The sequence below is a fragment of the Anabrus simplex genome, chromosome 1 (genome assembly GCF_040414725.1).
Source record: "Anabrus simplex isolate iqAnaSimp1 chromosome 1, ASM4041472v1, whole genome shotgun sequence".
NCBI lineage: Eukaryota > Metazoa > Arthropoda > Insecta > Orthoptera > Tettigoniidae > Anabrus > Anabrus simplex.
In genome coordinates this window covers 865,634,823-865,660,670 of record NC_090265.1, presented here as the reverse complement: position 1 = coordinate 865,660,670, position 25,848 = coordinate 865,634,823, and the positions used below count along the sequence as shown (strand labels likewise).

General features: G+C 41.4%; 1 protein-coding gene across 1 annotated transcript in view; it reads right to left on the bottom strand.

The window, feature by feature from the left end:
- LOC136857307 (dynein regulatory complex protein 1) overlaps positions 1-21,757 on the bottom strand; it is a 256,632-nt gene extending 234,875 nt beyond the window's left edge. The window contains exons 1-5 of the mRNA XM_067135886.2: positions 20,987-21,757; positions 15,618-15,689; positions 14,256-14,371; positions 13,233-13,385; positions 191-308 (exon numbers count right to left, since the gene is read on the bottom strand). Coding sequence (XP_066991987.2) covers positions 191-308; positions 13,233-13,385; positions 14,256-14,371; positions 15,618-15,689; positions 20,987-21,757 — 1,230 coding nt within the window. The remainder of the gene's footprint in view (positions 1-190; positions 309-13,232; positions 13,386-14,255; positions 14,372-15,617; positions 15,690-20,986) is intronic.
- Between the last annotated feature and the right edge of the window lie 4,091 nt (positions 21,758-25,848).

Below are 25,848 nucleotides of genomic sequence, written 5' to 3'. Positions count from 1 at the left end.
AAGTACCTACCATTCTAGAATAAATTTGCATTTCTCCAAAAAATGTGTTACTTTTTTTTTTTTTTTTTGCTCATCATTGTATACTGTAGTATTTGGTACAGAAGTGTTAAGTAAAAAGTGTTGAGAAAAAACAATAATTTCATAGAATCTAGGTAGAAATCTGATAAAGTTTTGACTGTTAGAGTCATACCAATTCCTGTCCATCCAAAAGCAACTTCTCCAGCTGCTGAGCACTTGTAATAAGTTGTTCATCCAGGAGGGTTTTCTCAACTTCTATAGGTTGATCTACCCCTTCTTGCAACTGCTGCCTAAGGAACAAAGAGCACAGCAAGCAGTAAAGATAAACAAGCATTGATATGCTTTGATGTTCTTCCCAGATAATAGGCCATGTTGACATATCAAGCATGTCAACATTTCAACTACTCTGCAGTAGTCTCGTCATATTTTTATAACAGCATGTCATCTCATTTGTACAAGGGTTGCCTCAGAGTAGTTGAAACATTCATACACTTAATATGTCAACATCCCAGAAGAACATCAAAGTTTGTCAGTTGACATTGGCTTTGAAATTATATATACAGTACAATCATTGTTTATATATCAGTAATTTAAAAGGAGAGAAAAATCATTGACCCTAAAACATGATCATGATTTCTTACAATGGTTATATATTAAAAAATTATAGCCTACATTATCAGCATGCTGAAAACCAATAATAATATTATAGCAATTATAGTTTGTTCTCTACTTCCTTCACCTTAAGGGCTCACATCTTATGAGATGTATGTAGCTATCACAGGACACCAGGTGATTTCTTCTTTTTCTTCTAGTGAATTGTACCAGTTTCCCCTTTATCTTGTTCTGTGGGTGAGGATCCCCTGCCTGTTGTAAGAGGCAACTACAGGGGTGATTCCCCAATGGTTCTCAACTTGAATCATGGTTTATGTGACCATAGGGCCCCTAGCTATTTTTGGATGTCTTGGTGGCTTTATTTGTTTTGGACCTGTTTCATGTGGTTAAAATAATTTTAAGGATTGGTTTGAGCAAGAATTATCTAACTGTCTGCTGCCACTCGTGGAATAGACCCTAACAGAAACCCAGTGCAGTTTTAGACCCAACTGAAGTACTAACGAATCAGCCTCTTTACATGATACTTCTAGATTTTGCAAATGTTTTGCCTGCTTAAACTACGAAGCACTTTGGAGGGTTGTAGCTTTAATTGGGTGTCCATCAATATCAAAATATTTTGACCTGTTACACAACATAAGTGCTTACGTTCTCGGCAGCAACTGACCTATAAATCCCTTCCAGATCAAAATGGGTGTCAAGTATGGATGTAAAATTATTCCAGCTTCGTTTTCTATATTTGTGGGGACTACTCCAACACTTCTTGAGGGAAGGCTTCCTCTAGGCATGGAAATAATGTATAGATTTTATGGTCGTCATTTAATCTTAGGAGATTGCAAGCAAAGACCACAGTGTCCTTGGCCTTAGTTACCAAACTCTAATATGCAAACAATAATGTTGTTCAACCCAATACAAACAATTCTGAATACATTTAACAAAGCATACAGTATTTTAGAATTGGGTTAGAATTTAACATGAACAAAATGTAAGTTCTTTATGAAACTGAACATATCAAACAAGGTAGCTCTTTCTATCATGGTGAATGGTGAGATCCTGCACAATATTGAATACTTTCTTAATCTTGGTAGCTACCTCTCAACAAATGCTAAACTACAGTATCACCTCACATGGGCTACTGCAGGGATTGGTCATCACCTCAAAAAGGTTTAGGACAATTATAACCTCAGTGCACAGACTAAGCTATATGTTTACAGTACCACAGTGATACCATCAAACAATGAGAAAAATGTTATAGAAATAAATCTGAGAAGGGATAGGCTTTAGATATAACATATGGCAGTGTATTGAAGTTGATGTTTGATTATCATTGCCTCAATGCTCATGGTATTGATCTTTCCAATAGTTTTGTAATTTTACTTTAATTTATATGCTATGAAGATGTGAAGACTGTCCTTGTCCTTTTGTGTTTTCATGTTTGTCCATGCCTCTTTCTGTGGCTCCCTATTCTCACACTGACCTGCCATAATGTTCGTCCCATTATGTGTTCCTTTTCTTGTTCCTATCAACCTATATATGACTTGTCTCTTTCAGTTCAACGTTTTTCAAAAGAATGATGAAGATATGTATGAAAATATTAAAATTCCTACTGATTCTTTCCAGTCTGATTAGGATCCTTAACAACTCCTTGTTGACTGATTTTAGACCTTTTAGGGAAGAAATAACAATTGAAATCCCTCAAAGGAAAACAAATAAAACCCCACGGTGCAACAGCCCAAGCAGCCATGGCCTACTAATTGACCGCTGCTCAGCCTGAAGGCTTGCAGATTACGTGGTAATATCAAAAATTTCATTTTTGGTCCGTATTGAATCAAGATTTACATTAAGAAATATGGGTAAGTGGTACCACCTATTCAATACTACAAAGTTGTGAAGTTATTAATACGTCACATATTTATTTGATCTCATTATTGGTACTGGTTTCGGCAACTATACTTGCCATCATCAGCCTAAGAAAATTGTTACAAGGCATTCTGAAAACTACACTAACAACATTTTAAAATTTATGTATGTACAACTTGTTCTTAAGCTAAGTTTTGTAGTGGGTGTACACCATAAAACTTGTATATTTAAAATACAAAGACTAGAATAATTCTTATGAGATACAATACAAGTCATAAATATTATGTAACCTTTTGAATATAAAAACAATAAATGACATTGTCAAATTGCTTGTGGATGTTATAAAAGTTGATTACAGCATTGAGATTTTGTAAAAACTTCTTCATAAAATATATCTTGATTGGACATTAAAGGCATTCAATTAGCCTTATTTTAAAAAAAATTATATTTGGCATACAGTAAAATTGGCTGATTAGAATATTAAAAGTCATTATATGTGAGGGAAAATCAGAATACAGCACCAATTTTTGATAAAAATACTTTCTCGTAGAATATTATGTTAATGACCTATGTAGAATGTTCGAGTTTGCCTTGATAGTATCTAGAGCAAAGTGACTAATATTCTTGTGTGGAAACAGTAAGTTAAATTATATTAGTATATGTGTCACGTAATATTGATCTTATATTTTGATAGCTGTACTATTTTTATATTCAAAAGATTGTATAATATTTATGAATTGTATTGTATCTCATAAGAATTATTCTAGTCTTTGTATTTTAAATATACAAGTTTTATGGTGTACAACCAATACAAAAAATTTATGAGCAAGTTGTACATACATAAATTTTAAAATTATGTTAGTGTAGTTTTCAGAATGCCTTGTAACTATTTTCTTAGGCTGATGATGGCAAGTATAGTTGCCGAAACCGGTCCCAATAATGAGATCAAATAAATATGTAACGCATTAATAACTTCACAATTTTGTAGTATTGAATAAGTGGAACCACTTACCCATATTTCTTGATGTAGATTACGAGGTGTCATATGACTGGCATGACGAATCTTCTCAGTTGTTATCCCTGGCTTTCTAGACCGGGGCTAGTATCTCATTGTTACATTGCTCCTCAATTGTAATCATGTAGGCTGATTGGACCTCAAACCAGCCCTCAGATTCAGATAAAAATCCCTGACCTGACTGGGATTCAAATCAGGGGCCTTCGGGTAATAGGCAGGCATGGTGGTGGTGGTGGTGGTGGTGGTGGTGGTGGTGGTGGTGGTGGTGGTGGTGGTTACTGTTTTAATAGGAAGTGCAACAGGGCAACCATCCTCTTTTAACACTAATGATAATGGTGTGTGTCCTCCGAAGAGGCCTGGTGCAGGTCTTTCGAGTTGACACCATATAGGTGGTCTGCACATCTGTAAAGATGGGGCCCCACCTATGATGAAATTCTAATGCTGAAGACAACACACTGATCCAGTCCCCAAGCCACTTGAATTAACCAATTTAGGTTAAAATCCCATAACCAGCTGGGAATCGCACCCAGAATCCCCTGAACCAAAGACCAGTATGTTAACTATCTAGCCATAGAGCCCTTTTAACACTAATAGGAGGAAAACAGTAATAGGTCCAATCCTTCGAAAAGGTGATGTGGTGGTGATTATTGTTTTAAGAGCAAGTACAACTAGGCAACCATCCTCTATAAAACACTACTCAGAGAGAAAGAATGGAAGAGATCCGACACTTTGAGGAATGAAGTTATCGGCAAAAGGTCACAAGGGACGTGAAAGTGAAAAACTCCCTAGGCCTCATTAACCGAATACTGTCGGGGTCAGAATGCAACAAGAGTTGACCAAAGGAGGTCATATAGGAAAGATCAAAGTGAGAAACCTGGTAAAAGTAAATGGAAACAATGCCAGACTGAGTTAGGGCACCGTGGTCGCCAATCCACACTCCGAAATTAAGAGCCCCTGCATTACCTTTTCAGCTCCCTATAACAACAACAGGCAGGGGATACAGTGGATGTATTCTATTGCCTCCACACACAGACCGAACCTGGAGTGTCCAGTCGTGGTGATGGTGATTGTTTTAAGAGGAAGTACGACTAAGCAAACATTCTCTACTAACATTAATCAGAGGGAAAATCTGGAAGGTGCCCGACACTTCAAAAATGAAGGTATCAGCCAAAGAAAGGCAAAAGCCATGAAGGGCATGAGAATGCAAGAACCCCACGGTCTCTACACAGAATACCGTCAGGTTCGGATAAGAATAAGAGTTGACCAAGGAATGGTGGTGGTGGTGATTATTGTTTTAAGAGAAAGTACAACTGGGCAACCTCCTCTATTAACATTAATCACAGAGAAAAAATGGAAGGGATACGATACTTCGAAAAATGAAGATATCGGTCAAAGGAAGACAAGGGCCACGAAGGGTGTGAAAATGAATGACTCCCTAGGATTCGCAAATCTAAGACCATCGGGGTCGGACAAGAACAAGAGTTGACCAAGGAAAGTCGGATAGGAGATGAACGTGAGGAGCCTGGCACAAGTAAGTCGAAGCAATGACAGGACTCAGCTAAAGGCCCTGTGGCTGGGCTGAGTGGCTCAGACGGTAGAGGCGCTGACCTTCTGACCCAACTTGGCAGGTTCAATCCAGGCTCAGTCCGGTAGTTTAGAAGGTGCTCAAATACGTCAGCTTCATGTCAGTAGATTTACTGGCACATAAAAGAACTCCTGCGGGACAAAATTCTGGCACCTCAGCGTCTCCGAAAACCAAAAAAGTAATTAGTGGGAAGTAAAGTCAATAACATTCTTTATATTGAAAGGCCCTGTGTTCACCAAATCAAGTTAAGGGCCCATTGGGGGGACCCTGAGTGCCCCTCCTTTAGTTGCTTCTTATCAATCAATCAATCAATCAATCAATCAATCAATCAATACTGATCTGCATTTAGGGCAGTCACCCAGGTGGCAGATTCCCTATCTGTTGTTTACCTAGCCTTTTCTTAAATGAATTCAAAGAAATTGGAAATTTATTGAATATCTTCCTTGGTAAGTTATTCCAATCCCCAACTCCCCTTCCTATAAATGAATATTTGCCCCAATTTGTCCTCTTGAATTCCAACTTTATCATCATACTAGCTGATGTACCCGTGCTTCGCTACGGGATTCTCAGAAAGACTGACTTTGTGGTTTCCCTAACCTAAAATCAACATAGGTCATTACAAAAACGTAAGTATGAATATAGCAATTAAAAGCAATGATATCATATAAAATACTCGATCAAATGGAAAGCCGCATGTTTTATCACTTTTAATTAACAGTGCTGCGATTAGATTGCGGTGCCAATCTAATAGTCCAAAGTTCCAGAGCTGGGATGACCAGGCCGCAGATTGCCATGAACACTTATCTGCCATTATTCCGCTAAATATGCACACTGTTCATTCCAATCAGTGCCTCAGAGTAGGGATTGAATGGCCCGAATGCTATGATGATCCAGTGAGTTACGTACCAGTAGTATCAGAAAATTTATAAACCAGGGGAATGGCATGCTAAAGAAGAAAGTTATCTGACTCCCCAGCTACTTCCCATCAATATTCAGACAGGCTGTTACACTCTGTATGACTGGGCGAGTTGACCGTGTGGTTAGCGGTGCGCAGCTGTGAGCTTGGATCCGAGAGATAGTGGATTCGAACCCCATTGTCGGCAGCGCTGAAGATGGTATTCCGTGGTTTCCCACTTTCATACCAGCCAAATGCTGGGCCTGTGCCTTAATTAAGGCCTAAGACACTCCTAGCCCTTTCCTATCCCATCGTCGCCATAAAACCTATCTATGTCGGTGCGACGTAAATCAAATAAAAAATACTCTGTACGCAGCAGTAATCCTATCTACCGGAGATGAGGGGCAACAGAAGACACAAAGCACATCACGACAAACAATGGTCAGTGTAATGTTATTGTTGATCATTGTTATGAGCTTTCTATATTTTAGGCCTTCACATTTAGTTTTCTTTCGACTCTGTGATTTGTAAAATATTTTATACCATAAACTGTAGTTTCTTATTCTCCGACTTTACGTACCGATTTTCATTAAATACTGTTTACCCATTTTCTCGTTACTCGGCGCTGATATGGACTTAGTAACAAAAATTCAAATTCATGAATATCTTGGTGATAATAGCTAGTACGGTAACAATGTATAAGACATGAATAATAGGAAATTTAATACTATATAACCTTAGTTATGTAGCATTCATCGATTACATCTCTAATAAGAAATACTTGAGAATTACATTTTAGGCCTTGCCCTAAACTACCATTTCACTCAGCGTGAATAAAATAATTTACAGCCTAGACTATGGGGACTTGTTTCCTGACTTTGTATACCGATTTTCATCAAGATAGGACTACTAATAACAACAATATTTGAGAATTAAAGTGTAGGCCTTCCCCTAAACTACCATTTTCTCAGCGTGAATACAATTATTGATAGCCTAGATTGTAGCAACTTATTCCCCAACTTTGCATACTCATTTTCTTTAAAATACGACCACTAATAACATAAATAGTTGAGAATTCAATTTTAGGCCTTCCCCTAAACTACCATTTCACTCAGCGTGAGTAAAATGATTTATAGCCTAGATTGTAGAGGCTCATCTCCCGACTTCACATACCGGTTTTCATTAGACCACTAATAACATAAATAGTTGAGAATTCAATTTTACGCCTTCCCCTAAACTACCATTTCACTCAGCATAAGTAAAATGATTTATAGCCTAGATTGTAGAGGCTCGTCCCCCGACTTCACATACCGATTTTCATTAAATTCTCTTCAACTGTTTTCTCGTGATGCGTGTACATACATACATACAGACAGACAGACAGACAGACAGAAATTACGGAAAAGTAAAAAGTGCATTTTCTTGTTACTATGGACATGACCGATACAGAAATACCATTATTTTCAAATTCTGAGCAATGTACAGACAAAACTCTTATTTTATATATATAGATTGTGATCTTTCCTACTTTTAAAGATGCCACTCAAACTTTTTCGTCTACTAATGCCATTGGAATAATAACAATAACAACAATAATAACTATAATAATAACAATAATAACACTAAGTTAATAGTATCTTCAATAAGAATCAATAATAATATTTATCACTTGCAACACACCACTTAGTCAAGCAGCTCATCTTCTTTCTCCCAGTTCCTTCTAGCCCATACTTTGCAACATTTTTGTAATGCCACTCTTTTGTTGGAAATCACCCAGTACAAATCGAGCTACTTTTCTTTGGATTTTTTCTAGTTCTTGAATCAGGTTATCCTGGTGAGGGTCCCATACACTGGAACCATACTCTAGTTGGTCTCTTACCAGAGACTTATATTCCCTCTCATTTACATCCTTACTACAACCCCTAAACACCCTCATAACCATATTCAGAGATCTGTACCCTTTATTTACAATCCCATTTATGTGATTACCCCAATGAAGATCTTTCCTTATATTAGCACCTAGATACTTACAATGATCCCCAAAAGGAACTTTCACCCCATCAATGCAGTAATAAAAACTGAGAGGTCTTTTCCTATTTGTGAAACTCACAGCCTGAATTTTAACCCCGGTTATCAACATCTATACAGAATAACATCATCCACAATAAGCCTTACCTCTGATTCCACTTCTTTACTCATATCATTTTTATGTATATAAGAAAACATAAAGTTCCTATAATACTGCCTTGAGGAATTCCCCTCTTAATTATTACAGGGTCAAATAAAGCTTTGCCTACTCTAATTCTCTGAGATCTATTTTCTAGAAATACAGCAACGCATTCAGTCACTCTTTCCTCTAGTCCAATTGCACTCATTTTTGCCAGTAGTCCCCCATGATCCACCCTATCAAATGCTTTAGACAGGTCAATCACGATACAGTCCATTTGACCTCCTGAATCCAAGATATCTGCTATATCTTGCTGGAATCCTACAAGTTGAGCCTCAACAGAATAAGGTAGGGGATGATATAGTGGTGATTACTGTTTTAGGAGCACAGAGAGGAGATAATGTAGATATATTCTATGACCGTACACCCAGGAGGACATCAACAGTAGTTGACAGTGGAAGGGCTCAGAGAGTATGTGAGTGAAATATTTTTGGTGGTGACAGTAAATATTGTTTTGAGGGGACAAAATACTATGATAATCAGAACCTTTTAATACCAATCTAATGGAAAAACTTCAAACAAGAAAAGCATAACCTAAATAATAAGAAGGCTAATGAAAGACAAGACAGTGAAAGAATCCCCAGACCTCTCCAACAACCGAGCGAGTTAGCTGTTCAGTTCGGGTGAGCTTGCATTCAGAAGATGGTGAGTTTGAAATCCTGTTGTCAGCTTCCCTGAAGATAAAATTCTGAGGCTGTACCTTAATTAATGCCAAGGCTGCCACCTTCCCAATCCTAGACCTTTCCCTTCCTCACAATGCAGACATTCTTTGATGTGTCAGTGCAACATTAACACAGTAGCAAAGAAATGTAAATCATAATTTTAAAATCTCTCAAACCAAGAAAGGAGTCTGACTTTGGAAATAATGGTGGACTCACGTCAGGCTCCATGATCACCATTCATATCTTACAAGTGGGGAAGCACTGCAGGGATGGGAGTGGTGGTGATTATTGTTTTACGAGGAAGTATAACTAGGCAACCTACCTCTATATAACGCTGATCCTGAATAAATGGGATTGTAAATAAAGGGTACAGATCTCTGCATATGGTTAACAGGGTGCTCAGGGGTTGTAATAAGGATGTAAAGGACAGGACATACAAGTCTCTGGTAAGATCCCAAATAGAGTATGGTTCCAGTGTATGGGACCCTCACCAATTACTCGATTCAAGAACTGGAAAAAATCCAAAGAAAAGTAGCTTGATTTGTTCTGGGTGATTTCCAACAAAAGAGTAGCATTACAAAAATGTTGCAAAGATTGGGCTGGGAAGACTTGGGAGAAAGAAGATGAGCTGCTCGACTAAGTGGTATGTAATACAAATATAATGGTCCGTTATTGGACATTATAAACTTTCCAGCTAACTCATTCTTGGTTGCCTGCGTTTCACCCTTGTGTGCTAAGTTGGGCTCATCAGTTGGTACTTAGCACATCTACCAAGACGCAAGGCTAGTGCATACTGTGGAGGACACTGCATAGACTGCTTGAAGCCACCAGCAGTGCCAATGCACTATGAGAGACTATGTATCACCTCCAAAAATTGATGCCTGTCTGGCCATCAGATGATATAGATGTTGATTCCCATAGGTAAAATGAAATATTTGTCCTGAATGAGTAAATTTATAATACCAACTAGCTGATGTACCCGTGCTTCGCTACGGGATTCTCAGAAAGACTGTCTTTGTCGTTTTCCTAAATACAGTTAACATAGGCCATTACAAATACATCAGTAGGAATGTAGGGATTGAAACCAAACTTATCATATAAAATACTCGCTCAAATGAAAAACCGCACATTTTCTCTCTTTTAACAAACAGTACTACGATTACATGTAACTAATCTCATTATTAGACCCGTATTGAACTATGCTATGATATACTAAAAATTTGTTGGTTATTTTGATCCACCTTTTCAAATTTGTATTGAAAAGGTGGATCAAAATAACCAACAAATTGTTAGTATATCAGTACTACGATGCCGATCTAACAGCCCAAAGTTCCAGTGCTGGAATGACCAGGCCGCAGACAGCCGTGAACACTCCTCTATCACTGTTCCGTTAAATATACACATATCAATTGACGTAACTCAGCTAGGCGACAGTGATAACTACTGTAGTTCCACTGCAATACTGCCATCGTGTGGATAGGTAAAGCCTCGAATTCAGAGCAATTTCTTGCCCTTCGTTCGGTCCATTACCTGCCAGGTTCCGCCATCTTTGTCGGTATCGTTATTGTCACAATCACCATCCACGACAATGAATGGTTCAGTCTCCATTGTCTCCTCAGAAGAAGGAGGCATGGTGACTCGACCCTCCACGGACGGTGATCTCATTGTTCGGGAACAGTGGGCCTTCTTCCTGGGAGAACTAGGTTCCCCAGAAAGTGATCGAACAAGAGGGCATCGGGGCCTCTCGCTCTTGCCCACCGCTTATTTCTTTTTTGGAGGAGAGCCGGCAGATGGCTTGCTGGATTTCTTCGGGGATCCAGTGGACCCCGACTGAGTTGGAGAAGGCTTCTTCTCCAATTGCTTAAGGGAAGCTCTGTGGCTTCACCTTCTCCTCCTTTATGATCTGGGCATTGGAAGGAGGGCTAGACTTTGCAGCCCTATTTGGGGAAGTCTTTCCCCCCGCCCTGTTGGTGGAGGACTTCCCAGCCGAACGTTCCTGGGTAGGGCCCTTCCCAGGCAACGTCGACAGTAACGCTCTCTTCGGTGCCTCACGATTTGAACCTCCAGTTTCATTAGTTATTGAATTTTGTTGCTGGCTTTGACTTTTCAATGCATTTTCAGTACTGGTGTTCTGTACAAAACTCTGTGGAGTGATCCGCACGTTTGCGACCTTTTCAGCGAAGGAGATGGAGAACTCCGGAGCAGCCATGGACTTGAACTTTCTACGGGCATCTGGATAAGATAGCTTATCCAGCGTTTTTATCTCCTGGATCTTCTTCTCCCTCTTGAATGTGGGGCACTCCTTGGAGATTGGAGCATGTGTACCCGGGCAGTTGACGCACACAGGTGGTGGTGTGCATTCAACTCCAACATGCTCGCACTTCCCACACATTTTGCAGGTCATCGAACCTGTACACCGTAATGAGGTGAGGCCAAACTTTTGACAGTTATAGCACCTCATTGGTGCCAGAATATTTGGATGAACAGTCAGACGATACATTGCCACTTTTATCCGTTCAGGTACAGTCTCGGCGTCGATGGTAAGGATGAAAGCACCCGTATCGAGTAGCTTATGACCCACACGCCTCTTCAACCTCTTCACGTTGGTTACACCCCGACATGCTAGGTACCGGATCATCGTATCATTGGAAGACTTAACCAAATCCCTGTGGAATACAACTCCCTTGCAGGAGTTAAGGGTTTGGTGCTTCTCGATTTTCACCTCCACCTTTCCGAATAACTTGGCTTTAAGTAGCCGTCTGGACTGTTCAGCCATAGATGTCTTGATAAGTATGGATCCATCGTGGAGCTTGTGCATCTCATCGACTTCACCAGCAACAATTTAGATGGAATTGCTAATCATGAAAGGACATTCATGAAGAAAACTCTTACCATCGACCCTGGAAGCAACCAGGAATCGAGGAAGACGTTCGTCACTTACATAATCCACTGGAACTGGAGTATACTGCTTTCGTTTCTTAGCAATCTTAGACGCTGTTTTTTGAAGGGTGCCACCCTTTGGAACAGAAGAATTAGAAGAGAGAGATTCCGTTTTTGGTCCCACGAGTACTCCGGAAATATGAGGTCGACCTTCGGCAGAGCCAAGGAGATGTACTGAAGGCAAGGCTATTTACTCCGAAGCGCGCCCGGTATCTGGAGGGGGTCGCTTGGAACTACTCTCCCAGTAGTCATGCATCACCTCGCCATGACCCGAAACTTGTGATGGGGGAGGATTAAACCTCCGTACTAACCTAATCTACCCGAGGCAGAGAGGGTGGCCAGACAGGAAGAGGAATGAAATTTAAGGTGAGAATAGAAGGGTAGAAATAGTGATGAAGAATAAAGAGCACAGACACCTCCCAAGCAACTCAGGGGACACCTTGTTAGTCTGGCCCTACACCGAGGCCAATCCAGCATGGGTAACCCTAGGCTGGCACAGCTCTCGGGATCAACAAGCACACAAGCCCCCACACCAACGTCAAGGTCATGGTGCCCCTAGAGGGGGTGAAAATGGGAAACCAAAGAAAACAATCTCCCCAAATGCAAGCTCACAGTTACATGACTCTCTAGGCCTTGCAAACCTAGGCCTAATACCACAGGTTGGAAAAAACAATGTTTGACAAAGGAAGGTCTGGTAATCAGATGAAAGGAGGCCGACAAAACTGAAAATACCAGACCCAGCTGGCATACTGTAGTCAACACACTATATGATAGATGGGTAGACAGATAATCAATCAATCAATCAATCAATCAATCAATCAATCAATCAATCAATCAATCAATCAATCAATCAATCAATCAATCAATCAATCAATCAGTCAATACTGATCTGCATTTAGGACAGTCGCCCAGGTGGCAAATTCCCTATCTGTTGATTTCCTAGCCTTTTCTTAAATGATTTCAAAGAAACTGGATATTTATCGAACATCTCCCTTGTTAAGTTGTTCCAATCCCTAACTCCCCTTCCCATAAACGAATATTTGCCCCAAATTGTCCTTTTGAATTCCAACCTTATATTGTGATCTTTCCCTATGTATAATAATCATGATATGTATCATAATAGGCCTAAATGACCCCCAAGGCGACGTTCACGTAACCTGTTTCAGTTAATAGAGTTATTACGCGTGCATTTAGTTTACCACAGTGTATTTGGAAGAAACTAAATTGGTACCGGTATGTAAATTAGCTATGTTGAAGATACCAACACATAGCTAATTTTAATGCTGTACTTCCTGGTGTACGTATTATCAAAGCTAATGAAGGACTAATTACAGGGAGGTGTTAAATAATTCCCAACCACATGCACAATTTCTTATTGAGGTTCCTACAATATTTTAGGTCTAACCGATAGAATATCTTACTTGCGCACAGCTTCTATTCTCCTTTGAATTCGCAGACGACGAGCTAATTTACGTTCATTTGGATCAGATGATGTTATCTGAGGCTCTTTGATTTCGTCTTCATTATCAATATGAGCCCCTAGTGCCTCTTCCATAATTTGAATCTTGATTAGGCTATGGTATGTTTAACATACTCACTTTCGCCAGAAGTTTGTTTCCATACAAAGTTGCATGGTTACCGTTGCTAAGGAAGTACGTCACTTGACGTGACAGGATGGACCACAGCCGTCTCGATCCTTGGGTTGGAGTGGTACAGTACTTTTTGTATTCTTGCCAACCCAATATCAAAAAAAAAACATCAAAATCTCTTTATTTGCAAATGAGGTGTCTACCTCGGTGCCAAATGGTACACTAAAATACATTATGGTCAGGCACTAAATATTAAATTAACAACAGAATAAAATTTTCCTATAATACAATATTACATAATTCACGCTAACAATTTTTTTCTATTAAACACACAGCTCATCCTTAATAAATTATCATTGTTTACAAAATTCTACTTATAATATCTCCTGTACGACTTACAAATATAGTCAACTGATATACAGTATGTGGAATTACTTCAAATGATACTATACAACTGGTTTAAGGTTAACATTTACATTGCATTTATTTACTTCTACAAATTTGGTTGGGATTATATTACTAACAGTTTGCTGATGTTCTTTCACCTCACACTGTAACAAAACACATTCTGGAAGGAAAGACGTCGCAAGTCCTCGTAATACGCTCGTACGTTTGAAGGACTTCGACAATAGGGCACAGCAGCTTAAACGAACTCCCTGCAGTTTCTTCATCAGAGCAACACAACAAGATTTTGGGTATCGAACTCCTCCTCTGTCCTGATCTTCGATCTAAGGTCCTGATGCATAATCAGTTCCATTTAGTGCAGTCGAATATCTAGGCAGTGAGATTTTCCTGACGCAAATGTCACACTCCATCCTCTCTTGTTTCTAGTTTCTAGTTTGATTGGGATATTACCATCTGGATATTTGAGGTTGTCCAAAATGTCTAACCACGAAGACGGTTGTTTTGTGATTATCCGTCACAATTCTTATCACAAGGAATACATTATCCTCCACGGATTTGATCACTTTCTGAAAAGAAAAAAATCCGCAGACTGTTTCCAGTAATTCTACCGGGTCAGGAATGGAATGAATGAAGCCCCCATCTAGCGGCAAGGATAGGACTTGTGCAGCTAACGAAGCCTGTCGCACTCCTCTTCGGCAATGATTAATGAATAACAGATTAAGTGAAATGATATTCAAGAGTGTTGCTGGAATGAAATATGATAGGGAAAACCGGAGTACCCGGATAAAAACCTGTCCACCTCCGCTTTGTCCAGCACAAATCGCACATGGAGTGATCGGGATTTGAACCACGGAACCCAGCCGTGAGAGACCGGCGCGCTGCCGCTTGAGCCACGGAAACTCCATCACCTTCCGAAATAAGGTGTAAAGAAACAGATTCGTGAGTAATCTAAGGATATCAAATTACTTCCTTTATTAGGTCCTTGCCTAGATGAAGCCGACAGCCGCTTTTTTCTTAATTACCTTCTACACGGTATTTCATCGAGTATCTTTTCTGGCTGCAAACCACTTTGCCAAGATTTTTTTTTTTTTTTTGCTAGGGGCTTTACGTCGCACCGACACAGATAGGTCTTATGGCGACAATGGGAAAGGAAAGGCCTAGGAGTTGGAAGGAAGCGGCCGTGGCCTTAATTAAGGTACAGCCCCAGCATTTGCCTGGTGTGAAAATGGGAAACCACGGAAAACCATCTTCAGGGCTGCCGATAGTGGGATTCGAACCTACTATCTCCCGGATGCAAGCTTGCCAAGATTAGCAAAATAGCACACAACAGTTGAATATTTCGGGGAAAGAATCTGAAGTTTCAGTTCTACAAAAAAAAATACCCTGCACACCTTAAAATCACTTTTGAAATATCTATAAGCACAATATGATTTTTTTACGGGGGGCCCCCGTAGCCCGCTCCCCCGCCGTGACCATCGACTCGATCTACATGGCCTCCTACATGCTATTAATTTCTAAGAAGAAAAGAGATAGCTGGGTATAGTGGGAAGTGATACAAGGAGTATCTGTCGGTTTCTGAGTCAGACTCGCTACCACGGCAAAGTTTGTGTTGGTTGGATAGTGGTTTCTTTTTTCAAAATGGCGCCCGGTAATGACGACGTTGTGTTTTATCTTCCGAGTAAATTAACCGTAAAATGTGACGAAAAGTGCGGAAAATGTCGAAGATTAGTGAAAAATAGAAAGTTGTGTGATTCATGTGATCGATGGTGGCATTATAAGTGCGGAAATTGCCCTAGAGACGTAAAAACTAACGAAAACGTTGACTGGATTCGTGAGCAGTGTGTTCGGAATGTTGTAGTTGGCGACGGCGTTGACGATGAAGCACTGAAAACAATCGATGAGGAATACAAAAGTGCATTAGAAATTATAAACATTCTAAAAAGGACAATGAGGCTCTTAAAGTTGAAAATCAAGAATTAAAAGAAAGACTGCGATCGGTAAAATTTGGGACTGACCATTCTTCGAGTGATATACCGGTACCAGTAACAAACTCGAGCACGTAGTGTCAAGTAGTTCGTGGATGGCCGGCTAAGAAGAAATCTACAACTGAATTTCCGGAAATAAACATCAGAAATAGGTTTTCTGCCCTAAATAATTTAATTCGGGAAGAAAGTGATCGCGCGCGTGAAACCAAATCATCGCGATCCGCTGCCGTTGCCGTGCCGAGTTTAAAATTTAGGCCTAGAATTCAGATTCAAGACCCAGTTAGGCCTAAATCAGCGAAGGTAGCTGTGTTTGGTGATAGCCAAGGAAGGAGAATTGCGGTAGTGATTAACGACGAGAATATAGCAGCAACCGGAGAAATATATCCAGGAGCTTCTATCAGCAGTGTTCTGGAAAACGTAGAAGCAGCAACTAGGAACTTCGGAAGCGGCGATGCAGTGCTTATCATCGGTGGGACGAACGACGTAGCTCACGACGACGCCAAGAATGTAAGATCACAACTTAAACATACACTAGGGAAGCTGACCCACACTAACGTCTTTGTAGTAAACGTGCCCCACAGGCATGATTTGAGTAGAGACTCGTGTGTGAACATTGAAGTGGACAAGGTCAATACAGATATTGTTAAAATTTTTAAACATTTTCGGAATACTCAGGTTATTGAATGCAGCAGTTTTGAGAGATACTGTTATACAAAACATGGCCTCCATCTAAACAATTCAGGTAAACGAAAGATAGCAAATATTGTTCTAGATTTTATTAATCTTAAGATATGTAGGCTACTGTAAAACAGGCAACTCCCTTGAGTTATAATACCGACCAGGAAAACTAGTAGAAAGAGCCAGCTGTACTTCAAGCTGGCTCAGTCAACTAGAAAAAGAAACTCAGGATAGTAAGGAATTTCAAGTTACCCAATTGCAACAGTCAAGTTTTAGGGAGGAAGGGGGTCTGAGATTGCTCTTGGTAAACTGTCAAAGTGTAGTAAATAAACAATTAAAATTCGGTACATTGATGGAATCTTATGAGACTGATGTGGTGATAGGAGTGGAATCGTGGTTGAAAGAAGGGGTGGGTAATAGAGAAGTATTTCCAGAAGGGTACACAGTCTATCGTAGTGACCGAGGAGATAAAAAAGGAGGGGGGTGTTTATTCTGGTGAAGGAAACTTACTGCTCACATGAATGGTTTACCGACGAAAGGGATGAAATATTAGGGATAAAATTAGTTTGTGATAATATGAAGGAGGTGGGAATTATAGGAACATACAGGCCTGGAAGAGAGGAAAGAGACATGGAAATATTTGAGAAAATAATAGATTATACTCATTAAAATAATAATAATAATAATGATATGGTAATAATTGGGGGAGATCTAAATTTGCCTGGAGTTGAATGGAATGGAGCTGCAAGTGAAGCCCATGAACAGAAACTGGCAAATAAGTTAATTTGGGAGGGAGGATTTACACAAGTAGTACAAGAACCGACTCGTCTCAATAACTTACTAGAGGCATTCTTGGTTAAACCATGGGAAATTGTTGATAAAACTGAGGTAATTGAAGGAATAGGAGACCATAAGGCTGTAATAATGGATGTAGGACTCGTACCAAAAAGGCTTAATAATAGGGTTACACAAGACAAGAAATTGTACATAAAAACTAAAGTTGATGAATTTGGGACTTACCTTAAATCACAATTCAGTTGTTGGATAAGCGAAGGGAGTAACGTGGATACACTTTGGGCTAAACTTAAAGGAATCATTTGGGAAGGAGAGAAGAGATTTGTAGCTGTTAAGAAGGGTAAAATGACCTCAGACCCTGTTTATTATACAAGGGGAATAAGAAAATTAAAAAGAAAATGTAGAATAGTAAACAGGAAAATCAAAGAGGGTAGGGAGAGTAGAGAAACTAGAAAACAGCTAATGAGGGAACTGAATAGAGTGAATAAGGAAGCAAAAGAGAATTATATGAATGGCATACTTCAAGAGGGTAATGACCACAAAGGGAAATGGAAAAAGCTGTATTCTTATATATCAGGAATCACAAAGGAAAAGGAATCCAAATTCCTACAATGGTGGGAGAAGGGGGTGAACACTATTTAAGAGATACTGAGAAAGCAAACCTATTCAGTAGGGAATTCAGAGATTCAGTAGATGATTGTCAAGAGTTGGAAACCGAAACAGAAGATAGAGAGGCAAAAACACAGAGGGAAGCAAGAAGCTTCTCATTCACAAATGAAGATGTTTTCAGAGAAATCCAACTGCTTCAGCAAGGAAAAGCAGCAGGAAGTGATCAAATTACTGGGGAGGTATTAAAGACAATGGGGTGGTACATAGTGCCTTATTTAAAATTTCTCTTTGACTATGTCATAAATAATAGTGTAATACCAAAGGAATTGAAGGAATCTATAATAATACCAATTTATAAAGGAAAGGGTGATAAAAGGAAACCAGAGAACTACAGACCAATCAGCCTGACCAGTATAGTTTGTAAAATACTGGAGAGTTTAATATCGAAGTACATCAGAGGGATATGTGATGATAAAAATTGGTTCATGAGGAGCCAGTATGGATTTAGAAAGAAATTTTCTTGTGAGGCACAACTGGTGGCATTTCAGCAGGACATATCAGATCAATTAGATTCAGAAGGTCAGTTAGATTCCATAGCCATAGATCTTTCCAAAGCCTTTGATAGAGTGGAACATGGAATATTATTAAAGAAATTGGAGGAATAGGATTGGACGTAAGGGTTACACGTTGGATAAAAACATTTCTAAATTCAAGGGTTCAGAGAGTCAAAGTAGGAAATAATGTATCTCAGGAAGAGAAAGTTCTGAAGGGAATTGCAAAGGGGAGGATAATCGGTCCGTTACTTTTCTTAATATACGCAAATGATTTAGGGAACAATATAACATCAAAAATAAGATTGTATGCAGATGACATAATTGTTTATAGGGAAATAAAAAACATTGAGGATTGTTCAGAATTACAAAGAGACCTTGAAAATATCCAACAATGGGTTGAAGAAAATAATATGAAGGTTAATGGAGGCAAATCAACTGTTACAACTGTTACAAACAGGAGCTTTAAAACTGAATTTGAATATACTTTGGATGAGGTAGTTATCCCAAAAGATGGCAAGTGCAAATACTTAGGTGTGAGATTTGAAAGTAATTTGCACTGAAAGGGTCATGTTGATGACATTGTTGGGAAAGCGTACGGATCGTTACATGTCATAATGAGGCTACTTAAAGGATGCAACAAAGAATTAAAGAAATAAACTTACTTGCGTATGGTTCGTCCATTATTGGAATATGCAAACAGTGTTTGGGATTCTCACCAAGATTACCTAATAAAAGAAACAGATAGTGTGCAGAGGAAAGTAGCAAGATTTGTAACAGGGGATTTCAGAAGAACGAGTAGTGTATCAGAAATGTTTAAGGAACTTGGGTGGGAAACTTTAGGTAAGAGAATGCAGAAAACTAGGCTTATAGGATTATATAGAGCCTATACAAGAGAAGAAGCATGGGGAGATATCCGTGGGAGGCTTCAGTTCGAAAATAATTATATCGGCAGGACTGAACACAAATATAAAATTAGAAGGAATTTTAGCAGAAGCGATTGTGGTAAATTTTCATTGATTGGGAAGGGTGTGAAGGAGTGGAACAGTTTACCAGTGGTAGTGTTTGATCCTTTTCCAAAATCTGTACAGATATTCAAGAAGAGAATAAACAGCAACAGAGGAAATAAATGAAGTGTTAGAGGGCATTCGACCAGTGCAGGTTATTGTAAATAAAAAATGTGTGTGAATAAATTAATTCCATCCCCTGGTCTAAGGAGTTTGGACAGCCAAAGTAGGGGACTGCCTGTAGGGGTGAAGTACAGTGGAGACTTCGAGGGCCCTGGGACCGCTACGGTAGCTGTGAAGGCCCTTCAGGAACTCTGAAAAGTGGTGGCAAAAGGGGCTCTGGTTAAGACGCAGCAGGTCGTTATGCTACTTAGGTTCTAGAACGGGTAAAAAATAGTAAATAAGTAAATAAATGCAATGTAAATATTAATCTTATACCAGTTGTATAGTATCATTTGAAGTAATTCCACATACTGTATATCAATTGACTATATTTGTAAGTAGTACAGGAGATATTATAAGTAGAATTTTGTAAATAATATAAATTTATTAAGGATGAGCTGTGTGTTTAATAGAAAACATTGTTAGCGTAAACTGTATAATATTGTATTATAGGAAAATTTTCTTCTCTTGTTAATTTAATACTTAGGGCTTCATTGTATTTTAGTGTACCATTTGTCACCGAGGTAGACACCTCATTTGCAAATAAAGAGATTTTGATTTGATTTTGAAACCACATAGGCAGAAAGCAGAAAGAGCCTACATGTAAAACCTGACATCTTTTGATAGCACATGCAAGGATGTGGGCTGGGAAAAGACCAGAGGTTGTGTTAGTTAGGAACAGGTAACATGCACAAAACATAAAACCATTCCTCGCCATTCCATCGTCTGGGGATCAGTCCATCTGGGCACTGCTGTGACTAGCACGGTCCTTGACGGCTGTGGAGCCATGCGTTGAGTTCCACTAGGGCCTGTCGCACGGCTCCACCTCCTTGGGGTACGTCGTACCCAGTCTCCGATCCCGGAGAATGAGGCCAAGCCCGCCGAGGCGGGGGCCTCCTGGAAGGGAGTGGGTCATGGCGCCGAATCTCCTTCCTCTCTGCCCGCGCCATTGCCCGGTAGATAGGGCAACTGCGATGGGAGGCCGGGTGCCCCCCCGAGCAGTTGGCGCACACCGACGCCTCCCTAAGTGTTGCGCAGGCCGTGTAGTGGTGATCACCACCACAGCGGTTGCACCTCACCTCGAGCCCACAGCTGACCTGACGGTGGCCCCACCTCAGACAGCGGAAACACTGCAAGAGCTGCTGAGGGGGACGTTTAACTCTCACCTGACTGCCGCTACCCGCTGAGGTCCTCTCCTGATTGGCTCCTCGGTTGCCTGCTGTCCTGGGAGCAGTCTTGGGTTGCGGCTGGGCGGCACTCTCCTGGTGGGCCAGCGTCGCCTTCTGCTTCGTGGTCTGGCGTCGTCTTCTTCTTCTTCCCGGGCGTGTCTTCTCGGCAGGGGAAGAGGCCTCGTCCTGGTGACCCTACTCCCGGCCTGGTAACCCCTGGGTAGCTGGTGGCTCCGCTGCGTCGCCGTCTTCTTCCTTCTGCTGGCTGGCGGCGGCGGCGGCGTCGGTTGGTGCTAACACTTGACTGCGTTCCCGGTCCTGTGGGGCGCACATCGAGGTCTGCATCTCGAGCGACATGTTGGCTGGCAGGGCCTGGACGGCGGCCTCAGTGCGCCAAGGGGTGTCCTTGTCCACTGCCGTGCTGCCATCCACCATCACGGGCACTCTCCTGGTTTGCGCCCGGGTTACAGGCCCCTCCTGGTAGGCCTGCGTCTGCGACCACTTCGCCTTGGTAGGTGGCCAACGACCCTGGTTGGCGGCCTTGTTGGTCTGCGTACAGCTTTCCAACTGGGGTCGCGCCGGAGCGCCGCCGTCGTCTTCGGTCGTCTCCGTCTGCGTGGCTGCCTCCTGGTAGCCCGAGACGTCCAGGTGCTCCCTGAGTCCTGGTAGACGGGCAACCTGGAACTGCTGGGACGCGCGCTCCTCGTAGATCTTGAAGCTGGCTGCGTCGTTAGGGCGATTGATGATCGCCCGGGTAGCAACCATAATGCCGATGATCGGCAGGAGTGGCTCTCCGATGTACTCCTCAGTCGCATTCAGGTTGTCGAATACGTGGAGCGTCCTCTGGTGGTCGTCCTCCCCCAGTTGGTTGAACACCACCAGTCCCGGGCGTTCATAGCTGGGGGGATCCACCGTGTCGATCGCGTCTAGTAGATTCTCGACGGCTCCCTCGTAGTCGTAGTCGACCAGTCTCACTGGTAGCGTCGGCTTCTCCATCCTGGTCCTCCTGTAAGAAATCCTGAAACAGAAGAAGGAGCGAGCACTGAAAAGTGCTACAGCTCAGACAATGCTCCTTCAAAATGTACTAATAAGTACAAGTGCCTGGCTGATACTTGAAAAGTACAGAGCGCCTGGCAAGGAGAGAGAAATCGCAGTGAGAGGCACGTACGACCTTTCACTACGACTGTCAGCTCGTCCTTTGGTAGTCGCGCCTTCCTGTGCAACGGTTATAAACTAGTGGCATACAGCGTTGCTTACGAGATATACAAGGACGGGACATAGCTACTAATTTGTCGCTGAAAAAGGGGCCCGACCGTGTTCACGGTTTGGCCGCTAGATGTCAGGTTTCCGTTCTGTTCTTGGCGGACTTTAACATTGTGACATGCGGAGTAATTGTGATGCTGTGTTGATTTTGTGCAATTTATTGTGAATATTGTTTCTGTCCGTGAGTGTCTGTGAGGTTGAGAAGAAGGTGCACTGTTATGTACCTCTCTGTATTTCGGATGACATTAAAAAATGCATGAAAATTGACGTTCCATAGTTTCCCTTCCGAGTGCGGTTTAAGGGAGAAATGGAAGCAAACTATTTCTAGGCAAGGTGATATAGTAGGATCTCTTTAGGTACCTAGCAATTCTTCTCATAAAGCAGATTTAAGTGTAAACACATCAATTAAACCTTCTGTTTTCATTTTGTATCCTGTTCACAAACAGGAAAATGTCAAACGCAGGAAGCGCCCAGCTCCCAAAAACGATGTGTTGTCATCAAAATTTAGTAAAAGTTTCGATTCAGATAACGATGAACATACCATATCTTCATACGTCAGCCACAAACGAAAAAGGAGTAAAAGTCTCGTTTCTATATCAAGGAAAGTCTACGAGTATCTCTGTTAAATCTAAAAAATATACGAATGAGAAAATTAAATACCAGATTACAGAAAATAATCTGTACCGGGCGAGTTAGCCGTGAGCGTAGAGGCGCGCGGCTGTGAGCTGCATCCGGGAGATAGTAGGTTCGAATCCCACTATCGGCAGCCCTGAAGATGGTTTTCCGTGGTTTCCCATTTTCACACCAGGCAAATGCTGGGGCTGTACCTTAATTAAGGCCACGGCCGCTTCCTTCCAACTCCTAGGCCTTTCCTATCCCATCGTCGCCGTAAGACCTATCTGTGTCGGTGCGACGTAAAGCCCCTAGCAAAAATAATCTGTAAATTGAGAAGTAGGATGCGGGTACCGGTAATGAAATCAGAAAAAAGTTTTACGGTATCTGAACTTGACCAAAAAGCAAACCAAATTGAAAAGCATGCTAGAATTGCTCATTTAGAACGTATTTCATTTTCATCTTCTTCCTTCATCCGTTTACCCTCCAGGGTCGGTTTTCCCTCGGACCCAGCGAGAGATCTCACCTCTACCGCCTCAAGGGTAATGTCATGGAGCACCAGACTTTGGGTCGGAGGATACAGCTGGGGAGGATGACCAGTACCTCGCTCAGGTAGCCTCACTTGCTATGCTGAACAGGGGCCTTGTGGAAGGGATTGGAAGATTGGAAAGGACAGGCAGGGAAGAGGGAAGGATGGGGCCGTGGCCTTAAGTAGGTACTATCCTGACATTCGCCTTAAGGAGAAGTGGGAAACCACTGAAAAACACTTCCATGATGGCTGAGCTGGGAATCGAACCCACCTCTACTCAGTTTACCTCCCGAGGCTGAGTGGACCCCGTTCTAACCCTCGTACCACTTTTCAAATTTCGTGACAAGGCCGGGAATCGTACCCGGACCTCCGGGGGTGACAGCTAATCACACTAACCACTACACCATAGAGGCTAACACAAATTTAATTTTACGGGAAGAAAAAAGAGAAATACGGTGAAACGACGCTAAATATTTGCGTAACGGCATGACATTGCTCACCAAATAGCGGCATCAATACGAATTTCAAAATATTAGATGTGCGGAGGAAAAGATTGGATCGCTGATAATTGGTGAAAGGACGATTAAACCCAAAGTTATTTATGACCGCAATCTCGATCCGCTTATCGGATACTCTGAGGCAAATTAAAGGAATCGGTAAGAAGTGACAAACTCGCTATCAGATTTCTCTGCTTCTTTCGTGAATTAATTATTTCGTTTAAGCATATTGTAAGAAATACGTTGTAGAACATTTGCTCTTGGTCTATCTTTGATCTCATATCTGTTTGCTGCCTTCTGAAATTACTAGTTTTAATGAATTTTTATAGTTTTTCGTATTCGAACGTGTTGCTATGTGTGGGCGTGAGAGAACAGTAAAGAGAACTCTAGCGGCACTTGCCGGAAGTATCTCGTGGACGAGTCAATTGTGCTGTATTTCCCGGCCTTGTGTGTCTGGTAGGCAAGGCATAGAGCAGGCAGTGTAGGAGGATCGTAACGGCGGTGGGATGGGCACATGGGGGCCCATAGTTCCATGCTAAAGCGGGCTTCACAGTTCCCTCTTGGCAGTGCTTGTGTGCAGTTGAGTTGACAGTCGCTGTGAGGAGGTAGCGTGGATGGTATAGAGTAGTGAGTCTACGAGTGTAATAAGTATGTTATGGGGGAGCAAAGTGGTGGTGAGGAGTCTCCTGATCCTTCAACCCTCCCAGTTGCTCGGGAAGAGACAGTTCAAATGGACCAGGATGAGGATGATAGTCTAAGTGAGAACAGTAGTACCGTGAGTACATCGATTCCATCGAATGAGGTAGTGCATAAAGAGACTGATGCTTCGATTTCGAAGACTGAGTCGCAGGAACTTTATCCTAGTACTCATTATGGACCTTTCATTATTTTTGTGGAGTCCACAGCAACAGGCCATGTCGGTAACATGCATCCTATGACACTGGGTAGAATTTTCTATGAGAAAAATATTCCAGGCATAAAATCAGTGGCCCGCAAGGGACGAAATAGGGTACAAATAGAATTTGTATATGCCGTACAGGCAAATTCATTTTTGAAACACCCTATATTAGTTGAGCTTAAGTTACGGGCATATATACCTAGCTCTAATGTATTGCGGGTAGGAGTTATCAGGGGAGTAGAGAAGACCTTGACCGAGGATGCTATATTAAAGCACTTAAAGTCTCCTGCTACTATCAAATCTGTAAAGCGTTTGAACCGTCGAATTGTTAACGAAGAAGGCACACAGTATGTACCTACTGGATCTATAAAAGTGGTTTTTCGTGCGCAGAAACTTCCACAGTACGTGTCATTATATCAGGTGCATTTAGAGGTGGAGCCATATGTTTTTGCTCCCATCATCTGTAAAAAATGCCAACGGTACGGTCACGTTGATAAGCATTGCAGAGCAACAAGTCCCAGGTGTGGGAAATGTGCATTGCACCATACTACGGCGAACTGTACTGAAACTTTCTTGCAATGCGTGCATTGTCGCGGCTCCCATTCAACTGGCAATGTTGACTGTCCAACTCACCAACAGCAAGTCCACATTAAAAAGATCATGAGCCATCAGAACTTATCTTTCAAGGACGCTGTACAAAAAGTCCAACCTAGTGAATATAATCTAGTGGACACTTCCCAAAATTTTCCCCCTTTAACTGGGGAGGGGCAGACTCCTACACAGTCGAATCCCCGTAAGAGAAAATTCACACAAGTAATTTTAAAATCACCGAGGCCAGTACCAGCCCCAGGATATGATAAGGAAGGTTATCAAAATTTGGTTCGAGAGATTCCCCGCATGGGGATGGCAGTTGCAAGAGTTACACCTGTTTACGGCGGCACAAGCCGTCGGATGGAGGCACCTTTGGACGAACCTGTTGCCACGAGTAGCGCCTCCATGGCGCAACCGCTTTCGTCATTTCATAGGCAAAGAGAATATCTTCAAAGTGGTCTTTATCAATCTATTCAGCAATTGGTACAATTATTGGGTGATCACCCCGCGTTAGCTCATAATGTATTCCAGTTAAGGGACAGGATTTGTAGTTTTATTCAATTCTATGATCAGAATCACTCAATGGAATGCTAGAAGTCTCATGAACAAGCGTCATGAGCTATTTAAATTAATACAGGAAACAGTACCTCACTTTTTAGCTATACAAGAAACTTGGTTTCATCTAGAGACTCGTATT